At 33.6% G+C, this 16533-nt stretch overlaps 3 protein-coding genes across 4 annotated transcripts; all 3 read left to right on the forward strand.

Moving 5' to 3' along the window:
* Positions 1 to 378: 378 nt before the first annotated feature.
* LOC126922831 (probable cytochrome P450 6a14) lies at positions 379 to 3965 on the forward strand. The gene is made up of 6 exons (XM_050735773.1): positions 379 to 544; positions 1674 to 2019; positions 2314 to 2839; positions 2997 to 3218; positions 3302 to 3553; positions 3644 to 3965. Exons 2-6 carry the CDS (start codon positions 1687 to 1689, stop codon positions 3811 to 3813), a joined length of 1503 nt encoding a protein of 500 aa, XP_050591730.1. The 5' UTR covers positions 379 to 544; positions 1674 to 1686; the 3' UTR covers positions 3814 to 3965.
* A 134-nt stretch (positions 3966 to 4099) lies between these two features.
* LOC126922789 (uncharacterized) lies at positions 4100 to 12053 on the forward strand. Its single transcript, XM_050735650.1, has 11 exons — positions 4100 to 5152; positions 5393 to 5915; positions 6019 to 6240; positions 6317 to 6568; positions 6675 to 6835; positions 8965 to 8981; positions 9067 to 9415; positions 9538 to 10063; positions 10179 to 10400; positions 10770 to 11021; positions 11222 to 12053. Exons 1-11 carry the CDS (start codon positions 4826 to 4828, stop codon positions 11395 to 11397), a joined length of 3027 nt encoding a protein of 1008 aa, XP_050591607.1. The 5' UTR covers positions 4100 to 4825; the 3' UTR covers positions 11398 to 12053.
* Positions 12054 to 13675: 1622 nt separating this feature from the next.
* On the forward strand, positions 13676 to 16353 carry LOC126922829 (probable cytochrome P450 6a13). 2 transcript variants are annotated; one of them, XM_050735770.1, is made up of 6 exons: positions 13676 to 13793; positions 13870 to 14303; positions 14444 to 14969; positions 15203 to 15424; positions 15598 to 15849; positions 15932 to 16353. In XM_050735770.1, exons 2-6 carry the CDS (start codon positions 13968 to 13970, stop codon positions 16099 to 16101), a joined length of 1506 nt encoding a protein of 501 aa, XP_050591727.1. In that variant the 5' UTR covers positions 13676 to 13793; positions 13870 to 13967; the 3' UTR covers positions 16102 to 16353. The 2 variants fall into 2 exon arrangements, with proteins under 2 accessions (XP_050591727.1, XP_050591726.1); XM_050735769.1 differs by having other exon boundaries at positions 13744 to 14303.
* The last annotated feature ends 180 nt before the right edge of the window (positions 16354 to 16533 follow it).

A 16533-nucleotide genomic window follows, 5' to 3' on the forward strand; every position in this document is an offset into this window, starting at 1 on the left:
GATAAGGGTTTAGTAAGTTGCTTTAGTAAATTGTACATAATCCTAAATATGACTGCATAAGGAATTGTTACAACAATCTCCGTTATTTTATACGCATTCCATATTTGTCTCGTTGATTGTACTTTTAATCCCATCCTACAAGTACCTTTCAAAATGACAGTTATGAAATCACATTCTGTTCGCGGAGAGACATAGAGAATACATTTAATGAACACTTGAACTAAAAGATATTTGTTTAGCCTAAAGGACCTTAACTATGAAAATTCCAAGATTTATGGTGAGATCTTAAGACTATTGAGGGTACACTGTAAAGGTGTGACATCTGGTTGTCATCTTGCCTGCGACGTGGGGCTTGATTTGTGTAGAATCATCGGACTTAACACTTTCGTTATTTGCAAGTCATCATGAGTATGTCTCCGATAATCACCAGAGTATGCTTTTAAAGATCGAAAGCGCCAGTAGATTGACATTAGTCTATTCCACATCATGTTAGGGAAAACACCATTTTTCGCGACTCAGGAATATATCGTCTGACATTAATAAGGTATCTATATACATACATACTTATGTGCGTCTGGAAAAATAATGAGAAGCGATATCAGTTGCTTTGTAATTACTCTATCGAGCCTTACATAACGCTTTTAACCACGTTATAAACCTACTTTTATCCGAATAAACCTACTTTTTAATTCTATTGCTTTATATTGTGTATGTATATACATATTTCAGGATGATACTTCAAACAGTTTCATTCAAATGCTGAATGTTAGTTTTATTATTCGATGCATACATATTCGTTTAGCAAACATAAAACGTCAAAAATTATGCAACACAACACTGATAACGATTTCAACGTAATTATACACAGATAACACTAATCTAACAATAGAAATCTACTACATAGATACATATACATAATTTTACTAATTTTAAATAGCACAGCTCGTTAATAATAAAACGAATAGCGTTGACATTTTTTTAGCGTTCTCATTTTTTACGCACAACAAATATTATATCAATTATATTGATATCGCGTGGGGAAAATATTGCGAGTGATGCAACAGACAGTTTTACGCGTCTGATAATCTGGTTGGTACGAATATTGCTTGATTCACGTCGTATTTAAATACATCTTAAAACAACGTTTTAAAATATCAAAAATGGAACATTTTCATACAATATGCATGTAACGATAACAGATGTATATAAGAATTTATAGTTTCAAAGTTTCAAAGAATAAAGACATTTTCTATCTAATCATCGATTATCTATCTAATATATTCAATAACGCTGCAATTAGCATTAACAAAGAAGTCAGATACTGTTCATATATTATGTATGTGTTATATTAACAACGCAAATAAGACAATATGTTTTATTCATAATTCGACATATATTGCTCAACAAGGACATGTCCCTAAATGCGCGGAGAGGCTAAGCAGGCTTATACGCGCGTTTATTCACGATAAAGATCATCAAAAATATCATCGTATTCACGTGTATCTACCAACACCATTTATACACCTTCAAATTAGGGTCAAAATATCGTCAAGGGTCCAGCATTCGACCAACACCGCTTTAACGATATAATTTAACCCCTCTTCTTTTATTCTACGGCGAAAAGAAATGTCTTACAGAATTTTTATAGCACGACATTATAAATTCTTTTTCAGAAGAGAAATTATAATGAGTGGCTTTGAAATTTTGTGCGGGTTAGCCGCGTTACTTCTGGCTCTCTATTATTATTCCACGTCAACCTTCGATTTTTGGAAGAGTCGTGGAGTTCAAGGACCAAAGCCTGTATTCTTATTTGGAAACACCATAGACCTGATGCTTGCAAGAATATCAATGGTGGCTTACCAACAGAATCTTTATAAAGTATACAAAAACGAGCCGATGGTTGGGTTGTACATGAGAAGATCACCGGTTCTTGTTCTAAAAGATCCGGAACTGATAAAAGATGTCATGATTAGAGATTTCTCGAAATTCGCCGATCGAGGATTTGCTGTTCATGAAAGGGTATGTTACATTGCATTTGTAAGTGAAGAAATTAGCGATAAAGTATTAATAGCCACTCCGTGTTCTTTATCCAAATTTTTTGTTCGTACTTGTGATTTATTAATGGTACTATCACAAAGTAAATAAATATTCTTATCGTAAAGCTAGACATAAAAATAGATCTCCCGGATAATTCATTGCTTAACGAAGAAATTTCTAATCTTTCATTCTCCGACGATAACGTTATATTTGTTCTGTTTGCTTGAAAGGAAATATTTTGTCGGTTTTTAAGCTGATTTCGCGAACTGTTCACAGACAGAACCATTGTCAATGCATCTCTTCAATTTGGAACCAAAAAGATGGCGTCCGTTAAGATCGAAACTCACTCCAATGTTCACATCCGGCAAACTGAAAGACATGTTTGGTCTCATCCTCGAATGTGCAGATCATTTCGAAAAATATTTGGATAAACTGACCGCGGAGGAAGAGCCCATAGATTTTCGCGAGGTAACAGCGAAATTCACGACCGACGTGATTGGTTCCTGCGCCTTTGGAATCGAGATGAGCTCGTTATCGGACGAAGATAGTGAGTTTCGTAAAATCGGCAGACAAATCTTCGCTCTGAACTTCGAGAACGTAATACGGTTAAAACTCAGACTGTACATGTCGAAACTGTACGATTTGTTGGGTTACATTATTCCCGACAGAAGACTTGCTCCGTTCTTTACCAAGCTCGTGACAGACACTATGAAATACAGGAAAGAGCATAACGTATACAGGCCTGACTTTATACATATGCTTATGGAATTGAAAGAACATCCAGAGAAATTGGGCGACATTAGTAAGTTTATACTGACAACTTAATTTTAATATCGCATCGCAATTTATGCTAAGAACATACAATCACATTGTATCGAATAATAAGAAAGAAAATAATACGACTCACTTCTCAGTACAATATAATAATTTAATTAACACGAGTGAACTGTATTTCGCAGAATTAACGGATAGCTTATTAACTGCGCAAGCTTTCGTTTTCTTTGCTGCCGGCTTTGAAACTTCGTCGTCGGCAATGAGCAACGCTCTTTACGAACTCGCGCTAAATCAAGAAATTCAAGACAAATTACGTCAAGAGATCAAGGAACATCTCGCGAAACATAACGGAGAGTTGCAATACGAACATGTTAAAGACATGGAATACTTGGAGAAAGTGTTTAAAGGCATGTATTGCTTTACTTCGAATAGAAGGTTAAAGCTTTACAAAAAAATATAATAAAAGGTCTTTCTTAATTTATCTTCATAGAAACATTAAGGAAGTATCCACCAGGATCTCTATTGCCAAGAAGATCCACTTCCGCCTATACTTTCAGGAACACAAAAGTCACTATACCGGAAGGTTTAATGATATGGATTCCCATATACTCGTTGCATCATGATGCTGACATTTATCCAAATCCCCACGTGTTCAATCCAGAGAATTTCAACGAAGACGCAATTGAGGCGCGTCATCCGATGACCTATTTACCATTTGGCGATGGACCAAGAAATTGCATTGGTACGTTCAATTTATACGAGCATTCCTGTTGAAGTTGTTTGTTTCTGTTTAAATTACCAATTTATTAATTTGCTTCATTTTTATTCCTAGGTGCGCGTTTCGCTATTTATCAAACCAAAGTGGGTCTAATCACGATTCTTCGTAATTATAAAGTGGACGTTTGTGATAAAACTATGATTCCATACGAGTTTTCTAAGACGTCGTTTCTGTTGACGCCGAAGGGAGGCATATATTTGAAGTTAACGAAACTAAAAACATAATTTCAAAGTGAGACATCCTTTAAAGAGTCTAATTTTAATCGTATTAACGCCGAATAACAAATTTTTCTATGTTTGTATTGTAAAGTAAATTTTGTAATTGTGATATGGCAATTTTCCTTCTCTGCCATGCAAATATAATGGAATTTAACGTTTTTAAGAGTGTTAATTCATATATTCTCTTTTCCCCATAAATAATCGCACAAGCACGAACGGTACATACGCAACATCATATTCGGTTTGTGTCAAAATATTGTTCTGCGATAGCATCCTCATGTATGTCACTGAAATTCCCCAAGTTCCCCTCCAATAAAATACGGCATCGAGGAAATTTTACGCAGTGTAAATTTTACGCAGTAGAATCTAATCTACACTCTCCTGCCTAAAGATTTCCCCGCCACATACGGACTACGTCCAATATGTTTTGTGTAAATATTTTTGTGCGTGTACAATTTTTGATACACGTATATATACATATATATGCATATCGGAACCTATAAATATGATAATATTTCGAAGAAATTGACCTGCAACGAATATAACATATGACGCTCAATGAAAATTTCTAAGAGAAGTTTTACGTCATGTAGGGCATATATAATGATGCCATATTTAATAATGCACCGAAGTATTAATTCAGCCATCGCGAGAGAATTATTACAAAGTTAAGCAGAATCACATCCATAAAGGAGGAGTACAAAAGAGATCAAAGTATTTGAATCAATAAATATAAATTCATGTATTTATGAATATCAATATATTTATAATATAGATGCATAGAAAGTGGAATTATTCAATGCTTAAGTGAACAAATAAATAAATAAATAAAAACTGCATAATTCTATTTTTCCAATTTTTATTAAGGCAAGTTTCTGTCATATTCATAATCGAATCGACTCTTACTTGGAAAGTGTTGAGCGAAAGGAGAACATCGACTATACCAAATTATCATTATACATTTCTTTTTTAAGATAATCATTTTTTCCGTCTCAATCAATAACTGAAACAGAGAACCATGGCATATTATTTGATAATAATATGCGCTGCCGTTGCAGTACTTCTGGCTTATTATTATATATTAGTATTTAATTTCTGGAAGAAGCGCAATATCTCAGGACCAAAACCAGTATTCTTCTTTGGAAACGTTATAGACATCATGTTTTCCGGAATAGCTTTGCCACAATATATTAAAAAACTTTACGAAACCTATACGGGTAGAATGATTGGGTTATACATGAGAACGACGCCCGTACTAGTTTTAAAAGACCCGGAGTTGATCAAGGATGTTCTCATCAGAGACTTCTCGAAATTCACTGACCGAGGATTTAATGTCCATGAAAGAGTATGTATACATGCGTATAACTTATGAAAATTATTTTTAGAACTTTTGGATACATTTTGAGTCATTACTGCGAGCAAAGTAATGTACACAATTACCGTTTAACATTTATACAACATTTATCTATATTTATATTCATTTACATATCACTATTTACAATCACATTATACTTTATATCGTTACATAAGATTATAGCTAGTCGAATGGTCAAAATTTTCAAATTGCGTTATAAACTGTTTATAGGTCGAACCATTATCGCAGCACCTGTTCAATTTGGAAGCAAAAAGATGGCGTCCATTGAGATCGAAGCTCACTGTGTACACATCTGGCAAATTGAAAAATATGTTCGATCTGATCATTGAATGCGCGAACTATTTCGAAAAATATCTGGATAAAATGGTTGCGCAGGGAGAACCTGTCGATTTTCGTGAGATAACAGCAAAATTTACAACGGACGTGATAGGATCATGTGCCTTTGGGATCAACATGGGTGCACTGTCAGATGAAGAGAGCGAATTTCGTAAAATCGGCAAACAAATTTTCGAACCATCTTTGGAGGCGATAATACGAATGAAATTCAAACTGATGATGCCGAAACTGTACGACTTGTTGGGTTACATTGTGCCTGACAGAAGGCTTGCTCCGTTTCTAACCAAGGTCGTCGCAGATACTATGAAATACAGAAAAGAGAACAACGTGTATAAACCTGACTTTATACATACGCTTATGCAACTTAAGGAAGACCCAGAAAAGTTACACGATCTTGGTACGTTTAATAGCGTAATTTACAAAAAATCTGATAAAATATATCCATTAGATATTTGTTAGATAGGTAAAATTATGACACAATATTAAATCGTATTTTACAGAATTAACAGACTCTTTGATAACCGCACAAGCTTACGTTTTCTTTGCTGCTGGTTTTGAAACTGGCTCGACGACAATGAGCAATGCACTTTACGAACTCGCCCTGAATCCGAAAATTCAAGAGAAGTTACGCGACGAAATCAACGAACACTATAAGAAACACAACGGAGAGTTAAATTACGAGCATATCAAAGATATGGGATACTTGGACAAAGTATTTAAGGGTATGCGTACAACTTTGCTTTGAGAAGAAAAATGAAAAATGAATAAAGTGTCTTTTTTTTCAATTTATTCCTATAGAAACATTAAGGATGTATCCACCAGGAACTCTGATACCAAGAAAATCAAATTCAGAATATATCTTCCGAGATTCGCAAATCAGTATACCGAAGGGTGTGATGATGTGGATTCCCGTATACGCGATTCATCGTGATCCCGAAATTTATCCGAATCCTGATGTTTTTAATCCGGAAAATTTCACTCGAGATGCCATTGATGCTCGACATCCGATGCATTATTTACCATTCGGCAGTGGACCAAGAAATTGTATCGGTACGTTAGATCGATGATATTTACTTGATGACTACCAGAATTATTAAGAGAAAAGAATTTCCTCTTCATCCAAATTTCAAACAAGCGCATAAAACTTTTCTTTTAGGTGCACGTTTTGCTGTTTATCAAACCAAAGTGGGTATAATCACGATTCTTCGCAAGTATAAAGTGGACGTTTGCGAGAAAACCATGATCCCTTATCAATTTGACCCAAGTGCATTTCTCCTAGCTCCAAAAGGAGGGATTTGTTTGAAGATAACAAAAATATAAACGTAATACAAAATTACGATGACTTTTTAAAATACATCGATTGTAATCGTTCAATTAAAATCGGTATCCAGTGTGTTCTCTAACAAAGCAGTTTATAATACATTATATATTAATTTATACTTTATATTTTATATTTATACTTTATTTAGTTACATTTTATACTTTTATACATTTATATTTTAACAATAAATAAGCGATACATATATCCGTAGTATAGTAATCCTTAAACCTATCACGTTTTGCATGCATCGCGATATGGCACAGGGACAAGGAAGATAATGCTCTTTATCACTCATAGTTATACAATGATGTTTTGTTTGTATATAGCGATACATGTGCTTAACTCTACGATTGTGTCGAATCTGTTAAAAACAACCAATCGAGCCCTTATTCCTTCCACAGGACCTTTTTCCATCTCTGCACGATACTTACGTGCCTTTCAACAGTATAAAGTATAACTGACTATAATCTACCATATCATTATAATTAGAATCAATAAATAGTTTCGAATCTGACCGATTAAAAAAAAAAAGGGTATTTTCGAAGGTATCTCATAAACCAAAAATTTCCCTCTTTCTCTCTCTCTCCCGCTCTCTGCCTTATACAGATAAAATAATCTCCGAAATATTATTCATAAATATTCTACCCGAAAAAGTAGAATTTTTCTTAATTAGTGCAATTTATCTAATATTTTTAGGTATGATTCATTCATTCATAGGTATAAATTTAATAATTTAGTTGGTGATGTATCAAATCGTTATAATTGCAACGTAATCACATATGAACACAATTAACGAATGTTTTCTTTAATGCATATCACAGCAATGAGGATATAAGCAGCGATGAGAGATTTAGCACATTAGCGTGCCATTGACCGTGATCATTTTCAAAAACTACCGGAAGGGAAACAAATTACTACGGACAGCTGCAAGTCATCATGAACGATAACTGCAAGGACGGTGTAGGTATAAGACTAAGAGACTTTCTACTGCAGGAACCAGTTGCATGTAAAAACGTGTTCAAGAAGCACCTTCGTAACTTTCTCTTTTACTACCGAATAACACAAATAGCAAGACTGTGTATTTATCGTAAGTTGATATATATTTCTGCTTAGTTGTAAACTAACATATAACATATAATTTCCCCCATTCTCAAGTGATTTGTTAAACTTCCAGTTACATTTCTCTTTGGTTTACATTTATGGTATACTTTTCGAATCATCAGGCCTAACATCTGTAATATTTAACATTTAGGCTTAAAACCTACTCACTCAAACTCCATTATATTCCTTTTAAACCTCAATAACATACAAATTCAAATAAAAACATAAAATAAGAAACTCTAACAATATAAAATGTAAGAGTGCAGGAATATAATATAAAACTTAAATTGATATTAAATTAATCAACATTTTAAATCAACTAGGAATTCATTCATCGACTTGCTTCTTCGATTTTGTTTGCCAAAAAATTTGCTAATAAATATATATTTAACGAACAATTATTCATAAAATCGATATTCGTCAAGTTTAATCATAAGTCTTTATCGCAATCTAAATCCTACGAGCAGTACTTCAAACGATTACTATTATTATCACACAAAAATTATCTCCTAAAAACTAAAAGTACTCTAACTATAAAAGTACTTATCACCCTAACTTGTCAAGTTTTCTTTCTAGACGGCTGTACCTACATAAGATATTTTCAGAATAATGTGATATCTACCTGCCTATTTTTAGAATAATTTTACTGCATTTTAATTGCTATGTACGTTCTCACTGTTTTATCTAATTCATGACTCATAGTAACTTTTTGTTATTTGTAAATTGTTGTCGTCAAATTTAGCATCATTTGCTTAAAACATTTTCTTTTATTCTCTATAAACTAGAGAGTTAAAATGATTTAATTTGCTCGATACGATATGGGTAGTACCTCGATTATTCAAACATTTTTCGCCCCGATTGATGTTTAACTTATTCTACTATCTGTCTGATCTCATTTTCTCAAACATAAATATTCTTCACCTCGCACTTATCTTAAAGAGCTATTTATCTACTTGACTAGGAAAAAGAAAAAATAATTTTTTACACAAGTAAATGTTACTTATTATATTAAGTCTAATAACAGTTATCTATTCTACAAAAGTAAATACAAATACGTATCATACATATTCTATATAAAATAATATAATAATCGTTAGAAATCTTCAACGTAACAACGTAATTTCAGATCATCGAGCAAAATGACGAACTATTTCGAAATTCTATGCGGCATGGCCGCATTGCTTCTTGCTCTCTACTACTATGCCACATTGACTTTTAATTTCTGGAAAAATCGCGGAGTAATTGGGCCACAACCTCTACCATTCCTTGGTAACACCAATGAACTTATGTTCGCGAGAAAATCAATACCTCACTATCTCATGGAAATTTACGATACCTATAAAAACGAACCAATGGTTGGTTTGTACATGAGAAGATCGCCTCTGCTTATTGTGCAAGATCCAGAATTCATCAAGGACATTTTAATCAGAGATTTCCCCAAATTTGCGGACCGAGGATTCCATGTTTATGAAAGGGTAAGCGAAATTATAAGTTCGATTTTCAGAAATAAATCAATGTAATCCTTCGTGCAATAAACAAGTCCGATTTTAGCTCGATATATTGTATAACTTAATTTGTCAAATTAATTAATCCATAGACGGAACCGCTATCTCAAAGTATCTTCAACTTGGAATCAGAAAGATGGCGACCATTGAGAACTATGTTCTCGCCGATATTCACATCCGGCAAGTTGCGAGAAATGTTTTACCTTATAATCGAGTGCTCGCAGCACCTGGAGAAATATTTGGACAAGCGTGTGGAGAAAGGAGAGCCCATCGAATGCTGCGAGGTAACGGCAAAATTCACAACTGACGTAATCGGTACATGCGTCTTTGGTATCGAGATGAGCGCAATGGCAGACGAAGACAGCGAATTCCGTAAAATGGGCAGGGAAGTATTCGCTGTGAATGTGGAAAACGTCATTCGACAGAAGATGAAATTGTTCATGCCAAAGTTGTACCATTTGCTCGGTTATATAATACCCGATCGAAAGTTAGCACCATTCTTTATAAAAATTGTGACTGACACTATAAAGTACAGGAAGGAGAACAACATCGTTAGGCCAGACTTCATCAACATGCTGATGGAGGTGCAGAAACATCCGGAGAAGTTTGAAAACATCGGTACGTCTCACAGACATTTAATTCTATAACAGCGATTCATTTGCCAAATAGATTTAAAACGGATGAAAATTTGCTAATCGATGTAAATTGATCGTGTGATGGCAATTCTTTCCAGAACTGACAGATTCGCTACTCACAGCGCAAGCGTTCATATTCTTCGCAGCGGGTTTTGAAACTTCCTCTATGACTATGAGCAACGCTCTTTACGAATTAGCTTTGCATCAAGACATACAAGACAAGCTTCGCGAGGAAATCAAAGAGCATTGTTGCGAGAATGATGAAGAGTTGAAATTCCAAGATATCAAAGGAATGCAATATTTAGAGAAAGTATTCAAAGGTATTTTTAATTCTTCTTTAATTCTGACTTTATCTAATCGAATCTATTTCCAATTAATACGATATATCTACGATGTCTAATTAAATTTTATATTTATACAAGCATCATTGATATTATTAGATCGCCATAATTTGGGTACACAACACACACGCATACAAATATGACGCGTTATCGTCTACTAATTAGATATTACTTTTCATTTTATTAATTATATCGTTGCTATTAATATCATACATTTCTAATCTAATCTGTAATTCTCTCGACTTAAATTATATTTTTAATTCGATCGACCTTCGAGCTAACATACTTTCGTAGATTTACATTTTTTAACAAACGTACGAATTCTAATGATTTATTCTTTTTTTACAGAAACGTTGAGAATGTATCCGCCAGGAGCATTCATACCGCGGAGAACGAAATCGACCTACACCTTCAACAATACGAAAGTTACGATACCACAGGGAACACTGATATGGATACCAGTGTTTGCGATTCATCGTGACCCAGATATTTATCCGAATCCTGATTTATTTGATCCCGAAAGGTTCAACGAAGACGCCGTGGCTGCCCGACACCCCATGCATTATTTACCATTTGGCGATGGTCCAAGGAATTGCATCGGTATGTAAATTGCATAACCATTTTTGTTTTTGCATGATTTAGAAAGTTTAGAATTGATTAGGAAAGGAAACTGAATAATATTTAATATTAATAATCTATCGTTCCTTTCTACTTCCATCTGTAACTTGTTAAATTCACTCGTCAATGAATTACAAATGTTCACAATTATTAATCAATTTTTCGTACTGTATTATTTCTAGGTGCACGTTTCGCAAATTATGAAACCAAGGTTGGACTAATTACGATTCTTCGCAACTACAAGGTAGAAGTCTGCGATAAGACGGTAATTCCCTACGAATTTGATCCAGGCGCGTTTGTGTCAGCGCCAAAAGGAGGAATATACTTGAAAATAACGAAAATACGAAGCGAGTGTTGAAAAATTCTGTTGGATAATTTTTTAATTTGCTCAAGCATCATATATTTATGTAAATTTCGCAAAAACCTAGTTCGTGTTACGGACATGCAAATAATCGTTTCTAGTCAAAAGAAATAGATATGGGTACTCTTGTTATTTAGATTAGAATCATCGTTCTAGTAATCTGTTTATTCGAGTAACGTATAAGTTTCTTTATTGTAAATTTAAACATCTATTTATATATCCATATCTTTTCCATTGTTTCACACTTAACTATAAAATAGGATTAGGATTAAATAACTTATACCGTTATTAATGTAAATGAAAATTGTAATCTGAAAGATTTGCAAGTGCCTTTAATAAACAAAATAAATGTTTTTGCTTATTTTAAGGAATTCCTAAAAATTTGAACAATGTAAGTCAATAATTGATGTTGAAAATTATTTGATAAATATCGATACCTCATCCATCTCAGCTATTTCGATGATCTTTGAGCGTGTTGAAGAAATCAACATCTTAAACATGCCGATAATTGTGCATCCGTGGCAATTTATTAAAAAGTTGAGAATGAAAAATATAAAATACGAGAAGGTGGAAAACTGACTCGTAGCTGCTATCCTTATTATCATTATTTAAGAGAATTATATCTACGTATTACATATTATTTAAGCGAAGATTAGATCGAAGTAAATAACGCCGATAACAAAATTGTTAATAATTGTAGTAAAAATGAATTTCTTGTTCTGTGAAATTCAGTCCAATGTCCTACCACAACGAATCATCAATTTCCTTTATTGAATGACTCACTTCTTCTTATCAATTCGTAAGATGCGTTAATTCGATACACACACTTTCCCTTCTAAAATTTTCTATAGATAAGATTAGTGGCATGAATTCAATTGCAGAGCCTCGATATCGTTCCACTAATGTTCAGCGTTTCTCTCAAATTTTGTTAATAAGTATTTAAATCTAGGCGTTTATATAACATTGTTTCCTGGTTTATATACATACTACAGATTTTAAAAGAAATGACATCCTGAATGCATTATAAATACTGCTTTTAATTACAAAACAAACCGATGACAAATACGAAGAGAATTTCAATTTTATTGACGGTACCTATGTAATTATGAAAAACAGACTATTAAACGTGTGTATTTGTATTTTACACGTAAACGATACAATTCCACGAATATTTGTTATCGTTACTTGTAACAGCTTTAATTTTTGTTTTCAAGGAGATAATGTGCAATGTATTAAAAAAAAAAAAAATCGGTCTGACGAAGATTTCGCGAAATGTCAAATATGAAACATTTGATTAAAGGACGTGGCCTTGTAGGAATCTAATTCGGAAGAGAGAGATAGAAAGAGAGTAAAATCTATAGTGAGAAATAATCATAAAAAAAGCATCCAAGACTTCGTAGTTTGTAGTATTCTGTATTCTTCATTCATACAATCAATATTTTCGATGTGATATCAAATCCACCAGATTCTTCGGTTAACGTGAAATAATATTTACATTTGCCTTGCATCCTTTGTGGGACTTCGTTTGTAGGATTGAGCTACCTACGCACGTTGAAGTAACATCAGTACCGATTACATATCATTATATAATCATCATGTGCAATTAATGAGCGAAGTCATACAGATACTATTTTATGACCATAATGCATTTCTGCATTAGCGTAACTGATACTGTTCTATGTATCACAACATGTTTCAATGCATTTCAGCGGTTTTACTTCAATTATTATATATGAAAATGTATAATGAATAGAAGATAACATGACAATAAATACAAGATTGTATACGATGAAAAGCAAGATACAGAAGGAATACTTGAAAAAACTCGTTACACAGCCTTGTTTTGAAGTGGAGAGGAAACGCATCGAATATCATTTGTAAGCGTGAAAAATTTCCATACTTTTCATGGAAAGAATTTTCTTTATGGCTTACATCGATTACATTGATTTGATACATCGTTGATTGTATTACATCGATTTGTACAACACCCTGTATATTTAGAAGGAAACTCACACAACAGGGCATTGACATCGTAAACGCAAGTCATTAAAATTTGTTTGTTTCTTTCGGAGAATCGGAGAATCGATAAAAAATCTTCTCACTATAAACACGCGGGAGATAAACATTTGTTAAAACTCGTAGAAAAATAGCTTCTATGTTAATTAACGAGATAACGAGCGAAGAGATACGTGATTACTTATAAAATTAACTTTCCATATCCTTGAGCAATGAATAAATAAAACCATCGTCATGTTCGCAGAACTTTGTGTAGATACAAGTTATATCGAAATATGTTGCGTGAGATGATTCAGCCCGATTAACTCTATTTACTTAACATACTCAGCAGCAAGAAAACGCAAGTTCATGTTCTTTCTGTGGCAGATATGTGGACTGTAAGCATTAAGAGCTAAAAATCTAGTCTATACACATTTGATACGAATATTCGTGCGCCAGCATTATAAATTCCAGGAGTGATGTGTTCTCGGCAGAGAATTACACAGCAGTTCGCTTAACGACGTCAGTCTACGACGAACCTTCGTCGGAATAGAAATTGACGGTACATCGACATGGCTGACTATTTTCAAATACTAAGTGTGATCGTCGCAGTTTTTCTTGCTGTGTATTATTACTTAACATCTACGTTTGATTTTTGGAAAGATCGTGGCGTTGTCGGGCCTCGACCTATACCAGGTTTCGGAAATATCAAAGATGTTATGCTGAGAAAGATCAGTATAGGTGACTATATAGCACGCCTGTACGAGAAATACAAAAACGAACCAATGATTGGAATATTCGTGAGAGGATCGCCTTCGCTTATTCTGTGCGATTTAGATCTCATCAAGGACGTTTTAATCAAAGACTTCTCTACGTTCAACAATCGGGGACTGAATGTTTCTGAACGGGTATGTACAATGTACACTATCGTTCAAAGATATATGTATTAATATATTTTTCAACATAGTATAATTTAATTGCAAAAATTCCGATACTCTTTTATCAAGACTCTACGAGATTAATCGTTTCAACTTAATTTTAATCGCAGACTGATCCATTGGCTACAAATCTCTTTAACGTAGAAGCGAGAAGATGGAGGCCTTTGCGAACGAAACTCTCACCAGTATTTACTTCCGGTAAACTAAGGGAAATGTTTCCCCTGATATTAGAGTGTGCCGAAAATTTGGAACAATGCTTGGAGAAGATTGTGGAAAAAGGAGGCTTCGTGGATTGCCGCGAAATAACAGCGAGATTCTCTACTGACGTTATTGGAAGCTGTGTTTTTGGTATCAACATGAATGCGCTGTCAGACGAAGAGAGTGAATTTCGAAGAATAGGAAGAAAGATCTTTGACCAAAATTTGAAAATGATCCTCAGGATAACCTTTCGAGATACTTTTCCACGGTTGTATAACTTTCTTTGGTTCTTGATACCACAATCGGAAGTAAGTATATTTATTACAAAACTGGTCGCGGATACGATGAAATATAGAGAAGAAAATAACATCGTTAGGCCGGATTTTATAAACATGCTGATGGAACTGAAGAAGCACCCGGAAAAATTGGCGGATATTGGTAAGCCAATTAATTGTATCTTTAAATAGGTTTTTAATTACTCAGCCATTGTTATACGAGAATTAATGACAAATTGAGATTGGACAATTGCTTAATTACGCAAACTGCTACGTTTAATATAGATAACATTGTAGCGCAGAATACTGATGAATTATTAATTAAAGTAGTACAATATAATTAATTCATTATAATATATATCTCATGTTCTATCATAATTTTATGAAATTTTATAGAGTTAACGGACACAATTCTCGCTGCGCAAGCTTTTGTCTTCTTCGCGGCTGGATTCGAAACGTCTTCGACGACCATATCGCACGCACTTTACGAAATGGCCCTCAACCCTGATATACAAGATAAACTTCGGAGAGAAATAATAGAATTCCATGTAAAAAGTAATGGAAACCTGAAATACGAACAAGTCAAAGAAATGAAATACTTGGACAAAATATTCAAGGGTACGTTGTTGTTGGACGTTTTATCGATAATTTAACTGCGAATGTTCATGCATTTAACCCCAAATTAACGCGTGAAATCAATTACTAAATATTAAAATTACGCCATAAAAATTGTAGAAATAAAAATATTTATCCACGTATTAAAATTACGCGTATCTGCTTTTGTTAAACAGAAACGCTTAGAAAGTATTCGGCAGGAACGCTTCTAAGGCGACAATGCAACGCGAATTACACCTTTAGTGGTACAAAGGTAACGATTCCTAAGGGTACCGAAGTATTTATTCCCGTGTATGCGATTCAAAGGGATTCCAATATCTATCCGGATCCTGAGAAATTCGATCCGGAAAGATTTAACGAAGACGCGGTAGCTGCCAGACATCCGATGTGCTATCTACCGTTTGGCGATGGACCAAGAAATTGCATTGGTAAAGCAAGAACAGATATTGAATTAAATGATTGTTCTTAATTTGTTTTGTGTCCACGTAACGAATTTAATTATTGTTTCAGGAGCACGTTTTGCGATTTATCAAACTAAAATGGGTCTGATAAAAATATTACACAAGTTCAAAGTTGATGTTTGTGAAAAGACAATAACTACTTATGTACATAACCCGAATTCCCTTACATTGTCTCCTAAGGGTGGAATTCACTTGAAAATAAGCAAAGTAGAAAGTTGAATTTATTACTTGAACGGTAGCTATTCATAGATTTTAACTTCAAACATAACGTAACATATTTTTTATTTGTCGCTTCAAGATTTTGTATTTTGCACTTCTTGACTATTCTATAATAAAAAAAAATTATAAAAACGTACTAGGCTATTCTTCTGCGAAGAAATTGATAAAAACACTGTTTATTATTATTCTAATTATTGCTATCATATTTGTAAATACGAAATATTTTTTAATAAATTCAAATAATTACTATAATTTGTAGTAAATGTGCTTCTACAAACTTATTATCTATAACGGATCTGTTTCAACAATGTAATGAAATATTAGAAAAATGTTTTCTCCAAAAATCTGGCGAATCTGACGAATCCATACATATCCGTACATATTACCAGAATCACATTATAGTACTAGAGAAATTAATGGGAATAGAAAGAC

This window comes from Bombus affinis, chromosome 12 (assembly GCF_024516045.1).
Source record: "Bombus affinis isolate iyBomAffi1 chromosome 12, iyBomAffi1.2, whole genome shotgun sequence".
Taxonomy (NCBI): Eukaryota; Metazoa; Arthropoda; class Insecta; order Hymenoptera; family Apidae; genus Bombus; species Bombus affinis.